This window comes from Bubalus kerabau, chromosome 3 (genome assembly GCF_029407905.1).
Source record: "Bubalus kerabau isolate K-KA32 ecotype Philippines breed swamp buffalo chromosome 3, PCC_UOA_SB_1v2, whole genome shotgun sequence".
NCBI classification, from domain to species: domain Eukaryota; kingdom Metazoa; phylum Chordata; class Mammalia; order Artiodactyla; family Bovidae; genus Bubalus; species Bubalus kerabau.
In genome coordinates, this window is record NC_073626.1 from 34,398,218 (window position 1) to 34,413,287 (window position 15,070).

The window sequence follows — 15,070 nt, forward strand, 5'->3', positions numbered from 1 at the left end:
GGGGCTCTCCTCACTGAGGTTGGGGGGGAGTTCGCACCCACCCTCCCTCCGTGGTGGGGGAGAGAGCGGTGAAGTCCCCAGGTTTAAATACCTTAATGAAAGCAGGGGATGGGGAAGGAAGGGGCTTTAGATCTAATAAATTATTAGCGTTTTGTTTTTAGTGTCCGTGGGGGGCCGGGCGGGCGGGGGCAGGGCGTGGCCGCCAGGGCCCTCCCTTCCCTTACTGGCGGATCTCGTTCTCTATGAGGCTGTCCTCACAAGACTGGAAGTCTGTGTCCGTGAGGCCGTCAGGCTGCATCAGCAGCTCCTCGTCTTGGGAGGAGGACGACGGGGGCTCGTCTCCCGAGCTCCCAGGACCCCCGTCCCCGTCAACTTCTGAGTCCTGCAGCACCTGAGCGATGTATTTCTGAAGGGGGAGAAGGGGGCAATGTGAGCGTTCCCTCGTGGGGAAGGGGGTGGGGGTGGGGAATCTCCCGGCCTGTGGGGGAAGGGGCAGCAACTCTCCTTCCGGGGGGTACATGGAGCAGAGCCCCCAGCTGGTGGAACCAGATCCCCACCCCATCCCCAGGCTCTGGGACAGGCTCCCCCTCTCCTGGATGACTGATAAGACACCCAGCTGCATGGGGAAGCCATGCTTCCCCCACCCCGCGCCTGGCCATGGGCCGGGGGAGGGGGGGGGCGGGGGGACAGGGGGGGGGGCGGGGCACTTACCGCAGATTTGGGGACAGCGGCAGCATTGGGGGGCCGTCCATTGCTTCTGGGGTCCACGGAATCTGTCTCCGTGTGCTCAATCTTGAGGGGCCCGGAATGAGTCAGTGGGTGAGGGGGGAGGCCCTTGCCCTCAGCTCCCCACCCCCCACCCCCAGCGCGTGGACTCCGCCCTTGGCCGCCTCCCTGCCCCCTAGCCCCTACCTTGTAGTTGTGGGCACTGAGGTATTTGAAGTGTCCGAAGCAGACGTGGCAGAGACAGACGACAATGGTGATCACCAGGACGACGAATGTGAACATGGACGTCGGGGCTAGAAACCCTGGGGTGGGGGGTGGAAAGGGCAGAGAAAGAGCTGCGATCTCTCCTCCGGGCCCCCCCTCCCAGGGGTTTCCTCCTGAACGCAGTCCCACACTCCCATATGCTGCGGCTTCTCCCAGGCCCCCAGCCCGCGACACCCCGGGGCCTGCTCTGCCTGGACCCTGGCGGGAGTGTCCTCTGCCACCCGCCCCTCCCTGGCCCCCAAGGGTGGGGGGCGGCCCTCACCCGTACGCATGGTGGAGAAGAACAGCAGCCAGAAGAGGCAGAGGATGGGCGCGGCCACCACCTGGTTGACGGCGCCCGAGTGGATCTTCTTGTCCAGCTTGGCCGGCAGGTAGGCGTAGTAGAGATTGTACCTGTCTACCAGGTGCTTCAGCAGCATGTACATGAGCCCTGGGGGAAGCCACACCGGCCCTGACCTCGGAACCAGCGCTGTCGGGCCTGCGTGTGTCTGTCACGGCTTGTCCTGGGGCCTTTCAAGGTCACTGGAGGGTTGGCCCCCCACTTCTTCTGCCCCAGGCCCAGTAGAGAATAGAGCCCCAAGCCCCTCGCAGGACCACAGAACCCCAGCTTCCCCTGCTTCAACCCCCTCACTCTGCAGCCCCTCACCAGGAATTCACTGTTAGGAATCCACTGGCTTGGGTCAGCAAGCACCCTCCTGCGTGTTTTTTTCCTATCCCTGACCCTAAACAGAGGAGGGTAAGTCAGGCGGTAAGGTCTCTCTTCCTGGAGGTTGAGGGAACGGGACGTTTCAAATGGGGACAAGGTGGTTAGTTTGGGAGTCTGGAGCCTTCGATAACCAGGGAGGGTGGTGAACGGATTAGGGTGTTAGTGGGGGGAAAGGACGGGAAAGGACAGATGGGGGAATGATGGGGGTGAAGAGAAACTGCTTAATTTTTTCAGAAAGAAGAGGGACTTGACGAGGTCACATGTGCAGCTACAGCAGGTAAGGACCCAAACCCTCCCTGAAACCCAAAGGTCTTTCCTGAGTATACAGGGCTGTGTACAAGTGTGCCTGTGCATCCTGTGTATGACTGTGTGTGCGTGTGGACTCCTTAGTGGGCATGTGATCTGTGTCCAAGTATACCCGCTTGCATGAAGGCGCTGGTGTGAGGGAATATGGCCGTGTTGGGGAGATGTGGCCCAGGGACCCAGCACACTGGCCGAAGCCAGCCTGAGCTGAGATGGCTTTACCCTCCGCCCCCCCAGGCCGAGCCCCAGACTGAGCCAGGGACCAGGCGGGAGGCCCGAGGGGCCGGTCTCCCAGCCAGGGCCCTGTCCACTCGGGTGGCCTGCCTTGCTAGAGTGGAGTGGGAGAGAACCTGGGTCCCCCCGAGCAGGGCCCAGGTCCCGGCGCGGCGGTGCCTACCGAAGGGCACGATGATGGGGCAGGTGATACTGTAGGTCATGACCACCGTGAAGACGCACATCATCCAAGCGTAGGCTGCGCCAAACTGGAACTCGTAGGCCTGATGCTGGGGGGGAGATGGGCAGGAGGGTCGCTCAGGGAGGGGAGGGGAGGGGAAGACTGGAGGGGCTCAGGCAGGTGGGAGGAGGGAAAGGGACAGGAACTCTGGGGCCAGGAAAGAAGCTGGGGGTGGAAAGGGAACCCGGTGTCCAGGGCAGGGCAGGGCGAAGCCGATGGAGAGAGAGGGGCTGTGGCTGAGACAGAGGTCAGGGTGGGTACAGTGATGGGGCCTGGGGAGGGGCCTTCGAGGGATGAGGGGCTGGCGGGTTGGTGGGCCTGGGAATTGGATGCCCAGAGCCCTCTGTGTGGGATTAGGGCAGAGGGACCCTGGGTCTAGATCCAGACCTCTCCCAGTTCCCATCACAGAACACTAGACTGTCAGAACTGGAGGGGCCTTCAGGGTTAAGCTACGCTATGTCACTGTACGCACGGGAAAACTGAGGCCCCAGACGGGAAGGGGAAGACTCAGGGCCATGGAACTCGGCTCCCCAGGTCCCGGCCCCTTGGGGCCCCCCACACTCTAGCACGGCTGCTGCAGTTTCCGGTTGGGCCACCAGGGGGTGCTGTGCGGGCCGCGGCAGCCCCGGGCGGCCCTACCCGCTTCACGTTGCGCCTCTCGGCGGCCGAGCGCGCCAGGCAGAGCCGGATCATGTACATGAGCAGGCCCGGGATGCGCAGCAGGTCCATGGCGTTGCCGATAAAGGCGGAGGCAATGACGTAGTTCACGAAGAAGGCGCCGTTGTCCGGCAGGAACACGCACCTGCGGGCACCAAGTGCTCCAGCTGTGTACTCTTGGGGGACCCAGAGGCCCCCCTGCCCACTGCCAGCGTGCCAGCACCCCCAAGGTGCCTTTTTCCACGTGGATCCTCCAGCTGAGCCCTCAAAGCACCCATGTCTCAGCACCCCCTGAATGTGAACCCCCAGATGCCTCCAAAGTAAGCCGAAGATAACCTCAGTGTGTGTGAGCCCAGAGGCATCCCTAGAACTTGTGCCACATAAAGACCCCTGGAGAGAGTGCTAGAGACCCCTAAGGAGACCAGTGTTCAGGGTATGATTCTGGAGATCTCCACGGCCACCCCCTCCCTGTGAGCCCCAGGAACACCCCGAAGGCTCCCTGCCTTAGATCTTAATTTAACCCAGAGTAAACCCCAGAGTATGAGCCTTCGACACCTCCAGAACTCAGCTCCAGAGACTCTCCCCCAGAAGTCTTCAGAGGCGGGGAGCCCAGGGACCTTTGTCAGTACCCATGATACCCCAAATGTGAGCCCAAGATGACTACAGCCTAGAGCAAGACCCCTAGAGCCTGCTCCCACATAAACAGCCATGGCACGTGTCCCCAAGACCCCCTCACAGGGATTCCCAGGGAAGGGACCCCATAGAGAACTGCACAGTCACGCCTCTGGGTGACAGCCTGAGACTCAGTGGTGTTCCCAGAGCTTGTGCCCCAGAAACACCCCAAGGTGTGAGCCCCAGAGTCCTCCATGGTCATTCTGAGTGAGGTGTGAGCCCAAGAGCCTTCCAGAGAGACTCAAAGGGGCGGCACCTGAGACTTTCAGCACAACCAAGATCTGACTATAGACCTTTCCAAACACCCTGAGTGAAGCTCTAGCTCTCACGGTTAGTCCCAGGATACAAGCCCCAGAGCCCACCATAGAAATGCCCCTGAGTATAGGCCCCAAAGCCCCAAATATACCCTAAGGGTGACCTCAGAATCCAGAGAGGTTCCCTACACAGACCCTTGGACATCCCATGTATGCACCCAAGACAGCCTGTTGGGGGGGGGGGGCAGTGACCTTTGGGATGCCTGACCATGATATAAGCCCCTCTTCCTCTCCACCGCAGGGGTGGGGGCTTTGCTGCACCCTCCCATGGGGGAAATGCCCACCCCTCCAATCTGGTCTCCTTCCCTGGGGACCCTGGTCACTCACTCAAACCGGATAGCTGCCTCAGCCAAGAATTTCTTGTCAAAGAGCCAGCGGAAGAAGAGGTCCAGGCTGGGGAGGGGAGGAGAGGAGATGGAGGTGTTGGGGCTGGAGTAGCCAGAACACCAGAGGGGAGAGAGTCCCATCCACGAGCTCTGAGGACGCGCCCCAGACCTGGAGCCCCTGGCTGCTTCCCTTCTTGCCGTCCCCCACCCCAGCTCCCACCCCTTCCTCCGAAACCCACCTGCTCAGTCCCAGCGAGGGCAGGAGCAGCACCATGAAGATGAGGAAGGTGTAGCACTTGTGCATGGTGGTCCTGTTCTCACCGGAGCTGGGGTTGGGGGGCACGGGGTGGGGGCAGAGGTCAGGCGAGCCAGCCCCGTGCCTGCTCCCCCAAGCTCCTGCAGTCCCAGGAGGGTCCCCTGGGAAGGAGGGGGCCTTCCCAAGGTGAGGATCCCAGGCACCATGCCTCCCCTGCCAGCCCTGGGTCTGAAGGTGGAGGGCGTGCAGCCAGGAGTGTCACTGTGTGGTGTGGGGGTGTCTCACCGTGTCCAGTGGGCTTCAAAGAAGGCCGAGTAGTAGACGATGGTGGGGAGCAGGGCTGAGAAGCACCAGAGCAGCAGGGTGGGGAAGAACTGGGTGATGATGGGGTTCTGCAGCGGGCAGTGGGGAGGACGTGTCAGGCAGGGACGGCCTAGTGGGCCCAGCTGCTGTGGCTTGCCGCCCCCCTCCTCCACTGAGCCCTGGGCACCCCCCAGCTCCCAGGGCCTCACGGGAAGTCCAGAACATTGGGACTTCCCACCAGGGAAGTCCCACCATGCCTTGCAGTGCAGGGGTACCAAGTTCAATCCCTGACTGGCCAACTAAGATCCCACATGCCTCAGAGGAACTAAAAGCCTGCATGCTCTGGAGAGCAAGGGCCACAACTAGAGAGTCCACATCCCGCAACTACCGAGTCTTGTGCACCACAACTCGAGAATCTGCGCGCTGCAACGAAAGACCCTGCGTGACGCAGTGAAGCTCCAGCGTGCCACAGCTAAGACCCGACGCAGCCAGATGAATAAATAAGCCCAGAACCTCTGGGGCAGGGCCATCTGTACAATCCCGGCGTGAACTGTGTTCGTAGTTAGCATTTCTGAACACCTACTATGTGCCAAGCACTGATGATGGTCTTTTTTTTGATCATGTATTTTTCATGTATTAATTCTTACAATAATGGTATTACCCCATTTTAAAAATGAGTAAACGGAGGCAAAATGAGATTCAATAAATGAGACAGTAAGAAGTACGGGTGGGGGGTGGATTTGAACCCAGGCAGCCTGGGTCTTATCTATTATGCTCTTATCACCCAGTGATTTTCAAAGTGCCTTCTCGTGAACTTTGAGGTTCCCAGGAGGCTTGGAAGGGGAGTGAGGACCGAGTAGCAGAAGCTCCCCCTACCACCACCACTGCCATCTGAGCGACCTTGCTTTTCCACACTGAGTTTCATGTAAGATTTCTTTGGATAAAAGGCATCAGAATCCAAGTTTGGAGGCCAAGCATCTGGTCTGGCCCTTCACGCTTTGGTTGGAGAGATTGAGCGGAGAAGGACTTGGTTTGAGGTCACATGATTAATTAGGGATGGACCCAGGCTCTCTCTTCCTGGGGAGCCTCTCTAGGTGAGTGTGAACCGAGGGAGGCCTCTCCTGGCGAAAGGTGGCAGGAAGCCTGAGGACAGAGTACAGAGGGGTCTGCAGCCCACGGTCATGTGGGACCTTCTTAGCGGGGCTGGGCTGGAAAAGCAGGACTAGAGCTCGACTGGGCAGGAGGAAGACTGGTTCCACGCCCCTCACAGGCCCTTGGCTGGGGGGATCGGGGGCCTGGGGTCTGTGTCTTGGCGCACAGTGTGGAGGGCTGGGGTGTGGGCCTTACGTTGAGGTACTCCACAGGCTTGGTGACGTTGAACTTGTCCATGGTGGTGATGATGATGGCCGGGGTGGTGAGGAAGAAGAGCAGGATGAAGAGGACGACATTGATGACCAGGCAGCGGAGCCACCAGATGAAGCCGCGGATGGAGAGGTGCTCCCTGGGAGGGCAGAGGCGTCACCCTGGGGCTGGACACCTGACCGGACCCCAGAGACACCTAGGACCTCCGTCTCCTCCCAGCCCCACTGCGGCCCCTACTGGCCCCACGGAACCACCCCAGCACCATCCCCCTCTGCTCACCAGTAGATGTTCTGGGGGTCGGGGGCGTAGGACACGGTCCAGTTGGAGATGTGTAGGGACTCGCTGCAGGACGAGGAGCGGGGCTCCCCGCGGCAGGTGCAGCCCTGGCACTTACACACGTTGAAGTCCTTCAGGATGCTGGGGGAGGGGGGCACGGTTACCGGGGACCCAGAGCCCCAGCCGGCCCCTCGGGGCTGGGGCGGGTGGGCAGGGCTCACATGGCCGTGATGGTCTCGTTGTGGAAGGTGACGAAGGCCATGCCGAGGGGCTTCTCGTTCACTTTCTCCTTCTCCCGCTTGTAGTCCTCCTTCAGCTTCTGCTCCAGCTTCGTGTAGTACTCGATGGCCTCCACCTGCCAGGATGGACGGGTGAGGTGGGGCCTTGGTCAAGCCACCAGTCCCCTCCCTTCACCCAGAGGCCCCGCCCAGAGCTGACTGCAGCCTGGGCACGGCCTTAAGCTCTTCCTTCACTCGCTTCTCCTCACAAGCACCCTGAGAGGTGGGTACAAGCAGCCGTGTATTACAGATGAGGAAACTGAGGCACGGAGCGGTCCAGAAACTTGCCGAAAGCCACAGAGCTAGTAAATTCAGCAAGTTGGCCTCTTGGTTGACCTCTTCTGATTTGGGTTTTGAAAACTTGGTTGCTGTAGGTATAGGGAACAGACCCAACAGCGGGACTAGGGTGTCCAGGATGTAGGAACAGATGGGAGGGGCTGCCCCTGCTGGTGGTCCTCACCCCAGCTCTGCTTCCTCTGGGACCTCTCGACCTTGGGGTATTTATGTGCAAGGCCTGCTTGTGTGTTTGGGTGTTCCTGAGGTTGTGGAACGGGCCTAACTGGGAGATGCATCCGTCTCCGCTGTGACCTGCCTCCCCAGGACCTCCTACCCACCCTGGCCGGGGGGCCCTGAGGCCTGAGCCGAGCCCAGGACGCCTCATACCTGCTCGCAGCCGCGCACCACGCAGCAGCACAGATGACCACAGGGCTTGGGGTTGATCATGGTGGGGACATTGTCCTTGCTCTGGAGGTTTGTGAAGTAGAGTTTTCCCCGCTCGGCCTTCTTTCTGTGGGACCCAGGCGCCCGGTCACCCACCACCCAGCTCGGTCTGCTGGAGGATGGGTAGGTGGCCCAGCTCGGGGGTCATGCAGTCCACTCCCCAAGGACAAGAGCCACTGTGCTCTTGGGTTTGCTTAGGGTGATGGTTCAGATATGTCCCCAGCCCAGGGTCTCCCCATCATCCCCTGAGGGCCAGAAGTTCTTCCCATAGCCTAAATTTCTCACACTATAGCAGAGGAAGGGTACATCCTCAAATGGAGTTGGGGGGGGGGGGACAGTGGAACCCCTTCCTCTAATCTCCAGGACTTGCTCTTTCTAGAGCTGAACTGACAAGCGCTCCAGGGGTAAATTAAAATCAGACGCCCTGGGAAACAGCTGGAAGGGGAGCCAGACTCCTGAGTGGCAGCCAAGATGCCCCCCACAGTGGGCAGGGGGCCCTCCAATGTTGCCCTCCCACCCCCAGCCCCACTACCTCTCTGCATCGAGGAACATCAGACGAGCCACGTTGTAACATGGGCGGGCTTCCAGAACCGTGCAGTTGGGGTAGGCCTCCCTGAAACATAGTCCACCATCACCCTCGGCAGGGACCCTGCCCCCTGCTTGTCCCCAACTTTCCTCCATGACCCCATCACCTTCAAGACACACAGCCCCAATTCAAACCCCCTCTTTCTGAGTCTGCAAAGATGACAGCTCCCAAGAATAAAATTTTGAAATTGCTCCTCCTGTTCATCCACATGGGGGGAGTGTGCACAGGTAAGCCTGGGCACGGACCCAGATGAGAGTGCGTACTCCCAGGGTGCTGGGGACACCACAGCTGTGGTGTGATGCTTGTCTGGGGCTGGGGACTTTACGCGGAGAGAAACTGCCTTTAGTCTTGGTTGTCCTCTTAACCCTGTTCCCAGGAGACCTGGTGACAGTTCAACCCTTAGCCTTGACCATCAGCTGATCCTAACCAACCCACAGCCCTGGGCTACAGAATGGTCTCTGGTGCAAAAATGACCAGAGGTTGATCCTGAAACCTGACCTGAGATTGACCTCTTAACACTGACCAGAGACTGCTCCTTTATCCTGACCCAACTGACGCATAACCCAGACCTAAGACTGACCCTCTAACCATGAGCACAGGTTGACTCCACCTTGACTTGAGACTGACCAGACTCTCAGTAGCTGGTACCCAGTAGGGCTTGAGGGAGGCTTACAGCTTGCGTGGAGGAACACTTCTGTTTTCATCCTGATCACACACTGTTCCCTGATCCTAATCCCTAATCTAGATAGAGGTCCTGCCTTTTTTTGGTTTGTTTAATATTTAAAGAAGGAAATACCTAGTGTTAAAGATGTGGAGACACGATTCTAAAATAAGAAGATGGATCTCACAAACCCATGAGAATTTGGGAACTTAAATCTGGGATGGTGTCCTTGAAAGGCGCTTCCTAGGAGGCTCTGGACTCTTCCCCTGGCACTGGATATAGGATTAGAATAGTGGGTGCATGCTCAATTGTGTCCGACACATTGTGACCCCATGGACTACAGCGTGTCAAGCTGCTCTGTCCATGGGATTTCCCAGCAAGAATACTGGAGTGAGCTGCCATTCCCTTCTCCAGGGGAATCTTCCCCACCCAAGGATCGAAGCCAAGTCTCTTACATCTCCTGCACTGGCAGGCAGATTCTTTACCGCTGCGCCACCTGGGAAGCCCCCTGATACTGCTGTTGCTCAAACCATTTTAGGTCCATCTTTGGAAGGGCTGTCAGCCCTGTGGCAGGCTAAGTCCTCATTTTCACCGAGCTAATCTCTAATTCCCTAATCCCTACCACGCAGGTTCCCTGATTTTGCACACAGGTTATCCCCTGATTCTTCTGGGTTAGTCCTCCAATCCAGATAGACCCCAGGCCTGGAACCCAGACCCTGGCGGATACTGACAACTAGCAGGGCCTCCACAAGGATGAGGGCTGCCTCCTGCTCAGCACTATATACCCAGGTGCTGGGTCAACAGCCTTCACATAGTAGGTGCTCAATAAACAGTCACTGTGCTGTGCTGAATGGATGAGTCAATGAAATAATGCTCACCATGATGCTAAAAACTCCAGCGAGGACTGCAGTCTCCCCAAACCCCCTGCTTATAGGCTGATTGCTAATTTTTTTACATTATTTTCATTTTTTATTTTTACATTATTTTTATTTAATTTATTTATTTGGCTGCATCGAGTCTTTGTTGCAGTGTAGTGTGAGGGCGCTCCAATTACGGTGCATGGGCTTAGTTGCTGCATAGCGTGTCCAATCTTAAATCCCCAGTGAGGGACTGAACCTCCGTCCCCTGAACTGGAAGGCAGATTCTTAACCTCTGGACCACCAGGGAGTCCCCCTGACTGTTAGTTTTACTTTATTTTTTAAAATAAATTTATTTATTTTAATGGGAGGATAATTAACTTTACAATATTGGGATGGTTTTGGCCAATCGGGCTGTTTCCTAAAGAATACCACAGACTGACCCCTGAAACAGACATCTTGGACTGTGAGTTCCTCATGGACATGACTCAAGTCTGGCTCTTCTTTGTCCTCCTGGGACAAAGCACATAGTAGGTTTACGACAAACGTGTGCTGGATCCATGGATGCTCGACTCACAGGGTTCATTCCCTCAGTGCACAGAGGGCTCTGCTCTAAGGCCACCCTGTCAGAGCCCCGGGTGCCCACCCCATCGGAAACAGCAATCCTCCATGACCCCGCCCTCTGCCCCTCTCCCTCCATGACCCCGCCCTCTGCCCCTCTCCCTCCATGACCCCGCCCTCTGCCCCTCTCCCTCCATGACCCCGCCCTCTGCTCCTCTCCCTCCATGACCCCGCCCTCTGCTCCTCTCCCTCCATGACCCCGCCCTCCGCCCCTCTCCCTCCATGACCCCGCCCTCCACCCCTCTCCCTGCTCTGGTTTTCTTCTAAGCAACCACCCACGCCTGCCAAGGTCATTTCTTTGCCATCTGGTTCTCTCTATTAGAATATAAGCAGATGCAGGCAGGCTTCCTGCCATACCCCCAGGTTCCTGCTCCAGTGTGACACAAGATGCTCAAAAGAGACCTGTTATTGGGACTTTCCTGGTGGTCCAGTGGCTAAGACTCTGCGCTCCCAACGCATGGGGCTCGGGTTCAATCCCTGGTCAGGGAACTAGATTCCACGTACCACAACTAAGACCCCGTGCAACTGAATACATACATAAATAAAAGAAAGGGTCAATTAAAAAAAAAGATACTTGTATAGACAAGTTACTAAAGGACTTGTCTATACAAGTTAACAGCTGACTCCATTTGGATGGTAACATTAAGATGTCACTTAATTCTCAGCACACGCTGTCCTTAATTTTGACCCAGCCTGCCCCCTAATGCTGAGTATAGCTTGAACTCCAGATGGGACCCCAAATTGTTCTCTCATACTGACCAATGATTGATGAGCTAATTATAGCTTTTGTTCTGTAAACTGTGGGAGGGCAGGACCTGTTTCTAATTGATTTATGCCTGGCACACAGAAGGTGACCAATAAATGCACGTTGAATAAAAAAGGGGATTCACTTGAAAACCCTGGTCACAAACCAGTCATTCTGTAACACAGGGGCCTGGGATCCGACTCCAATCCCATCCTGATCCAGGACAACAACTGACTGCTCATCCAGGTCAACCGACCTCACTAAATCCTGATCCTCACCAGAGACCGAGCCCTGATCCAGACCACCAATGGCCCTAGTCAAGACCACCAGCCAACTCCTAATACTGTCCCCAGACCAATCTCTAAGCAGACCCTGGAATGGCCTCTAAAGCTGGCCTCCTCACTGTGTAGCCCTGAGAACTCAATGGTCTTGCACTCATTTCTGTAGTCCCCAGGCCACCACATCGACCTCAGCAGCACCTGAGAACAACCGCTGAGTGGACAGATGGACAGATGCTGTATACAGACTGTTCTGGCCACTGGAGGTGAATTTCCTTCACTTTACTAAGATAGACTTCTGGCTGAAAAGCACCTCAGAGAACATGCAGCCCAGCTCTCCTGGGCTCCCTGAGGATGCACTGAAAACTGAGAACCTTCTCCCTGCCAGTCCGCGTGCACACAGTGTCCAGAACACCACGCACAATTCTGAGAAGGCCACATCCTCAAGGGCCCGTGGACCTGGGGTCAACAAACCATGACCTGGTTCAAGCCAGGAGGAGGAAAGGCCCAGGGACTCATTTTTCAAGTATTTCTCCAGCTCTTTGAGGGACCTGAAGTCCAGCCCAACTGCTAGACCACCTTGGAGTCAGAGAATTCTTCCTTAGCATAACCCCTTACCCTGTACCACAGCCCCTGAGCCCCCCCAGAGGTAGAGGGGCCTCCGACGATGCTCTTGGAGCTGAAAGAAGGTAAAGGGTCCACAGGTCCTGGGGTTGGGGACGGGGGGAGGAGCTACTCACTCAAAATGCTTCTTGATCTTCTCTGACTCTGCATATTTGGAGATTCCGTTGATGAAGAGCGTCCGCTTCACCTGGAGAGTGAAGGGGGCCAGTTTGCCTTCCTGAGGCTTGACCCTCAGAGAGGGGGTGGGGAACGGGGGAGCAGAGAGGGGCAGGTGGGTGGGAGCAGACCTCGGGATAAGCCAGGGGTGGTGTTTCTAATAGAAATCAGACAGTGAGCAGAGTGAAAGCCCCCTGGCCTCTTGCCCCCTGAGGGCTTATGGGGGCACGGAGTGGGAGCTACTTGCAGATCCTCAGACCCTGAGGCCCCAGCACGGTGGGTGGCATGGAGTGGGTGTTCAGTGCTGGTTTGGGGAATAAATATAGGAGAAGAGGGACAATCACTCCCACAGCCATTTCCTGCCCCAGGGCCTTCCATGCACGGCCTCACCTCATCCCCCACCCACCTTGGGAAAGGGACCGTTCTCACCTCCTACAGAGGAGGGGACTGAGCCTGGGGGAGGTGACTTAACCGGCAGGATGGGGGCTCCTGAGCCAGGATTCAAAACCAGCTGGCCTCACCTGGGGGCTGACCACACCTTAGGACTCAGCAGGAGAGTCCCTGGAGGGTGGGCTGGGGGGCGGGCCTGGCTCCGCTGCACTTACCAGGTCGTCCTCCTTGTAGCGCATTTTCGAGGTGTGCCTGCGCATGCTGTAGACGGTGAGCAGCAGGTACAGGAAGGCGAAGGAGGTGTGCAGCCATAGCAGGTTGTTCCTGGCGGGACAGAGGGGTGAGTGGGGCCACCAGGGCTGGGAACACTCGCAAACACCCCCAAACCTGCCAGTGTTCATGAAACCCTGGTGGACTTCCCTGGTGGTCCAGTGGTGAAGAATCCGCCTGCCAGTGCAGGGGACACGGTTTGATCCCCGCTCTGGGGAGATTTCACAGGCTGTGGGCGCTGCAGGGCAATTGAGCCCGTGCGCCACACCTACTGAGCCCACATTCTAGAGCCCACGCTCTGCAACAAGAGAAGCCAGCGCAGCGCAACTGGAGTAGCCCTTGCTCGCCACTAGAGAAAGCCCGCACACAGCGATGAACACCCAGTGCAGTCAAAAATAAATAAGTATTAAAAACAACCACCCTGGTACAGCACCCCTTTAGAGACTCGGGTCTTCTGATACCCTCCCAAGGCAGGCCCCACACCCCACATCCTGACCCCAAGACTATCCCATTCCAACTGCACTGTCCCCAGAGGTCATCTCTTCACGCCCTCCCTGCTGGGTGCACTGCCCTCCAGCCACCACCAGCCAGCCCTCCATGGGGTCCTCTCCTTCTGGCTCTATCCCAAGCCCTCAAGGCCCCACCATCATCTCTGCGGCCTCAGTACCTCTCCCCCCAATACCCCCCTTTTTCCTCCGCTCCCCATTCCCGCCCAGACTCTGCCCACAGACCCAGGCGTTGCTTGACCAGCTTCCCACTCTTACCCTGATTTCAAATTGGCGATGGTGGTTCTCCCGAAGCTGTAGGCATTGTTCTCTGGGGGGTAGGATGAGGGAGAGGATGATGGAGGGGTCAGGGCATGTCCCCTTCTGTCCCCTCCTCTTCCCACCACACCGGTCCTGGCCCTTACTGACCCAGCAGGTCCCCTGAAAAGTTGACGGGCAGCACGATGCCTACAGAGAGGACACCCACGGCCACCAGCAGCCCGATGATGTGCCGCTGGAAGGACAGGTAGTGCACGGCGTCGCCTCCACATTTATCCCGGATCTCGTCATCCCTGCGGGCACCGGGGACAGGCAGATGTGGTGAGGACCAGCGCGCCAGAGGGGCCACGGCTCGTCTGCCCTGGCCCACCCCAGCCCACGTCCACCCTAGCCCTGGCTGATCCGGCAGCAGGATGGGGTTGAAAGAGGGGAGGTGGGGCTCTGGGTCCCCCGTGTCCTGGGAGGGGAGGGAGGAGGAAGTGAGAGGGAAGGGGAGGGAGAAAAGGGAAGGATGCAGGGAGAAGGGGAGGGAAAGAGAAAAGAGAGGAGGAGAGGGATATGGGGAGAGAGACAGAGAGAGAGAAGAAAAAGAAGACAGACTGCAAAGAGGAAGAGCAGCAAGGGATGGGGAGAAACGGAGGTGAGAGGACAACCCGAGAAGGGCGGACGAGGACGGTGGCAGGAGGAGACAGAGGTGGGAGGGCAGAGGGAGATCTGGGAAGCAGTGGTGCTCCCCCTTAGACTTGGGGAGCCCTGGGGCCCACGGGCCAGGACGGTGGTGGTGCTGACCTGTCCCGGCTTCCTGCCTCTCTCAAGGCTCACTGCCTGCCTGCCGCACTCTGGCTCCATCTCCTGACTTCTGCCTGCTGGATACTGGCTCCTGTCTGCAGCTGGCTGGCTGCCTCCAGCCTGCCTGTTGCCCCTACCCGCTGGCTGCACATGGCTCTGAGGTGGCAGCGCCAGCGCCTGCTTGCACAGGGCGGCAGGGGCAAGGAGAGCTGAGGGCAGAGCAGGCCCCCCAGGCGGGGGTTGGGGGGCACAGGAGACTGTTTGGGGGTCAAGTGAGACCAGCTCAGAGGAACAGCAGGGGCCTGGGCCCCTGGAGCAGGGAGGTGGGTGCTGGCTTGGCTAGGAGCGCTAAGGCCCTCAGAGATGCCGGCCTCTGGACTTGGTAGGGAGACGACAGGTCTGCTGTTTCTCTTTTTCTTTAGAGCTTGAAGATCGTTCACTTACTTTATCCTGAAGATGGCTGTCAGCCAGGAACAGAAACCCTGGGGGGGCAGAGGACTGTCAGCTGGTGCCCCCATCCCACCACCCTCCGCCGCCCCTGAGCCTCCCTTCCCCCTCTAGCCTCCCTTCCCCCCGACCCCAACTTCATGACCACCTCCAGGCTGTGGCTCACCTTGTCACAGCTCCCACAGCCCCCAGGGAAACCAGCTCATCCCAGAGAGGGGCGACGGGGGTGCCCGCCCTCAGGGAGGAAGAAGGACCAAGGCCACAT

The 15,070-nt window shown here is 58.2% G+C and overlaps 1 protein-coding gene across 4 annotated transcripts in view; it reads right to left on the reverse strand.

Annotated features, from left to right (window-relative positions):
- TMEM63B (transmembrane protein 63B) overlaps nucleotides 1-15,070 on the reverse strand; it is a 24,898-nt gene continuing 9,828 nt past the window's right edge. For all 4 annotated transcript variants that reach the window (XM_055571297.1, XM_055571296.1, XM_055571299.1 and 1 more), the window contains exons 6-24: nucleotides 14,803-14,840; nucleotides 13,720-13,862; nucleotides 13,570-13,621; nucleotides 12,751-12,859; nucleotides 12,106-12,176; nucleotides 8,150-8,230; nucleotides 7,561-7,684; nucleotides 6,841-6,974; nucleotides 6,623-6,760; nucleotides 6,329-6,482; nucleotides 4,964-5,070; nucleotides 4,662-4,748; nucleotides 4,424-4,489; nucleotides 3,093-3,255; nucleotides 2,397-2,502; nucleotides 1,253-1,420; nucleotides 913-1,028; nucleotides 712-792; nucleotides 1-406 (exon numbers count right to left, since the gene is read on the reverse strand). In XM_055571297.1, coding sequence (XP_055427272.1) covers nucleotides 221-406; nucleotides 712-792; nucleotides 913-1,028; nucleotides 1,253-1,420; nucleotides 2,397-2,502; nucleotides 3,093-3,255; nucleotides 4,424-4,489; nucleotides 4,662-4,748; nucleotides 4,964-5,070; nucleotides 6,329-6,482; nucleotides 6,623-6,760; nucleotides 6,841-6,974; nucleotides 7,561-7,684; nucleotides 8,150-8,230; nucleotides 12,106-12,176; nucleotides 12,751-12,859; nucleotides 13,570-13,621; nucleotides 13,720-13,862; nucleotides 14,803-14,840 — 2,124 coding nt within the window. In that variant the 3' untranslated portion in view covers nucleotides 1-220. The remainder of the gene's footprint in view (nucleotides 407-711; nucleotides 793-912; nucleotides 1,029-1,252; nucleotides 1,421-2,396; nucleotides 2,503-3,092; nucleotides 3,256-4,423; nucleotides 4,490-4,661; nucleotides 4,749-4,963; nucleotides 5,071-6,328; nucleotides 6,483-6,622; nucleotides 6,761-6,840; nucleotides 6,975-7,560; nucleotides 7,685-8,149; nucleotides 8,231-12,105; nucleotides 12,177-12,750; nucleotides 12,860-13,569; nucleotides 13,622-13,719; nucleotides 13,863-14,802; nucleotides 14,841-15,070) is intronic.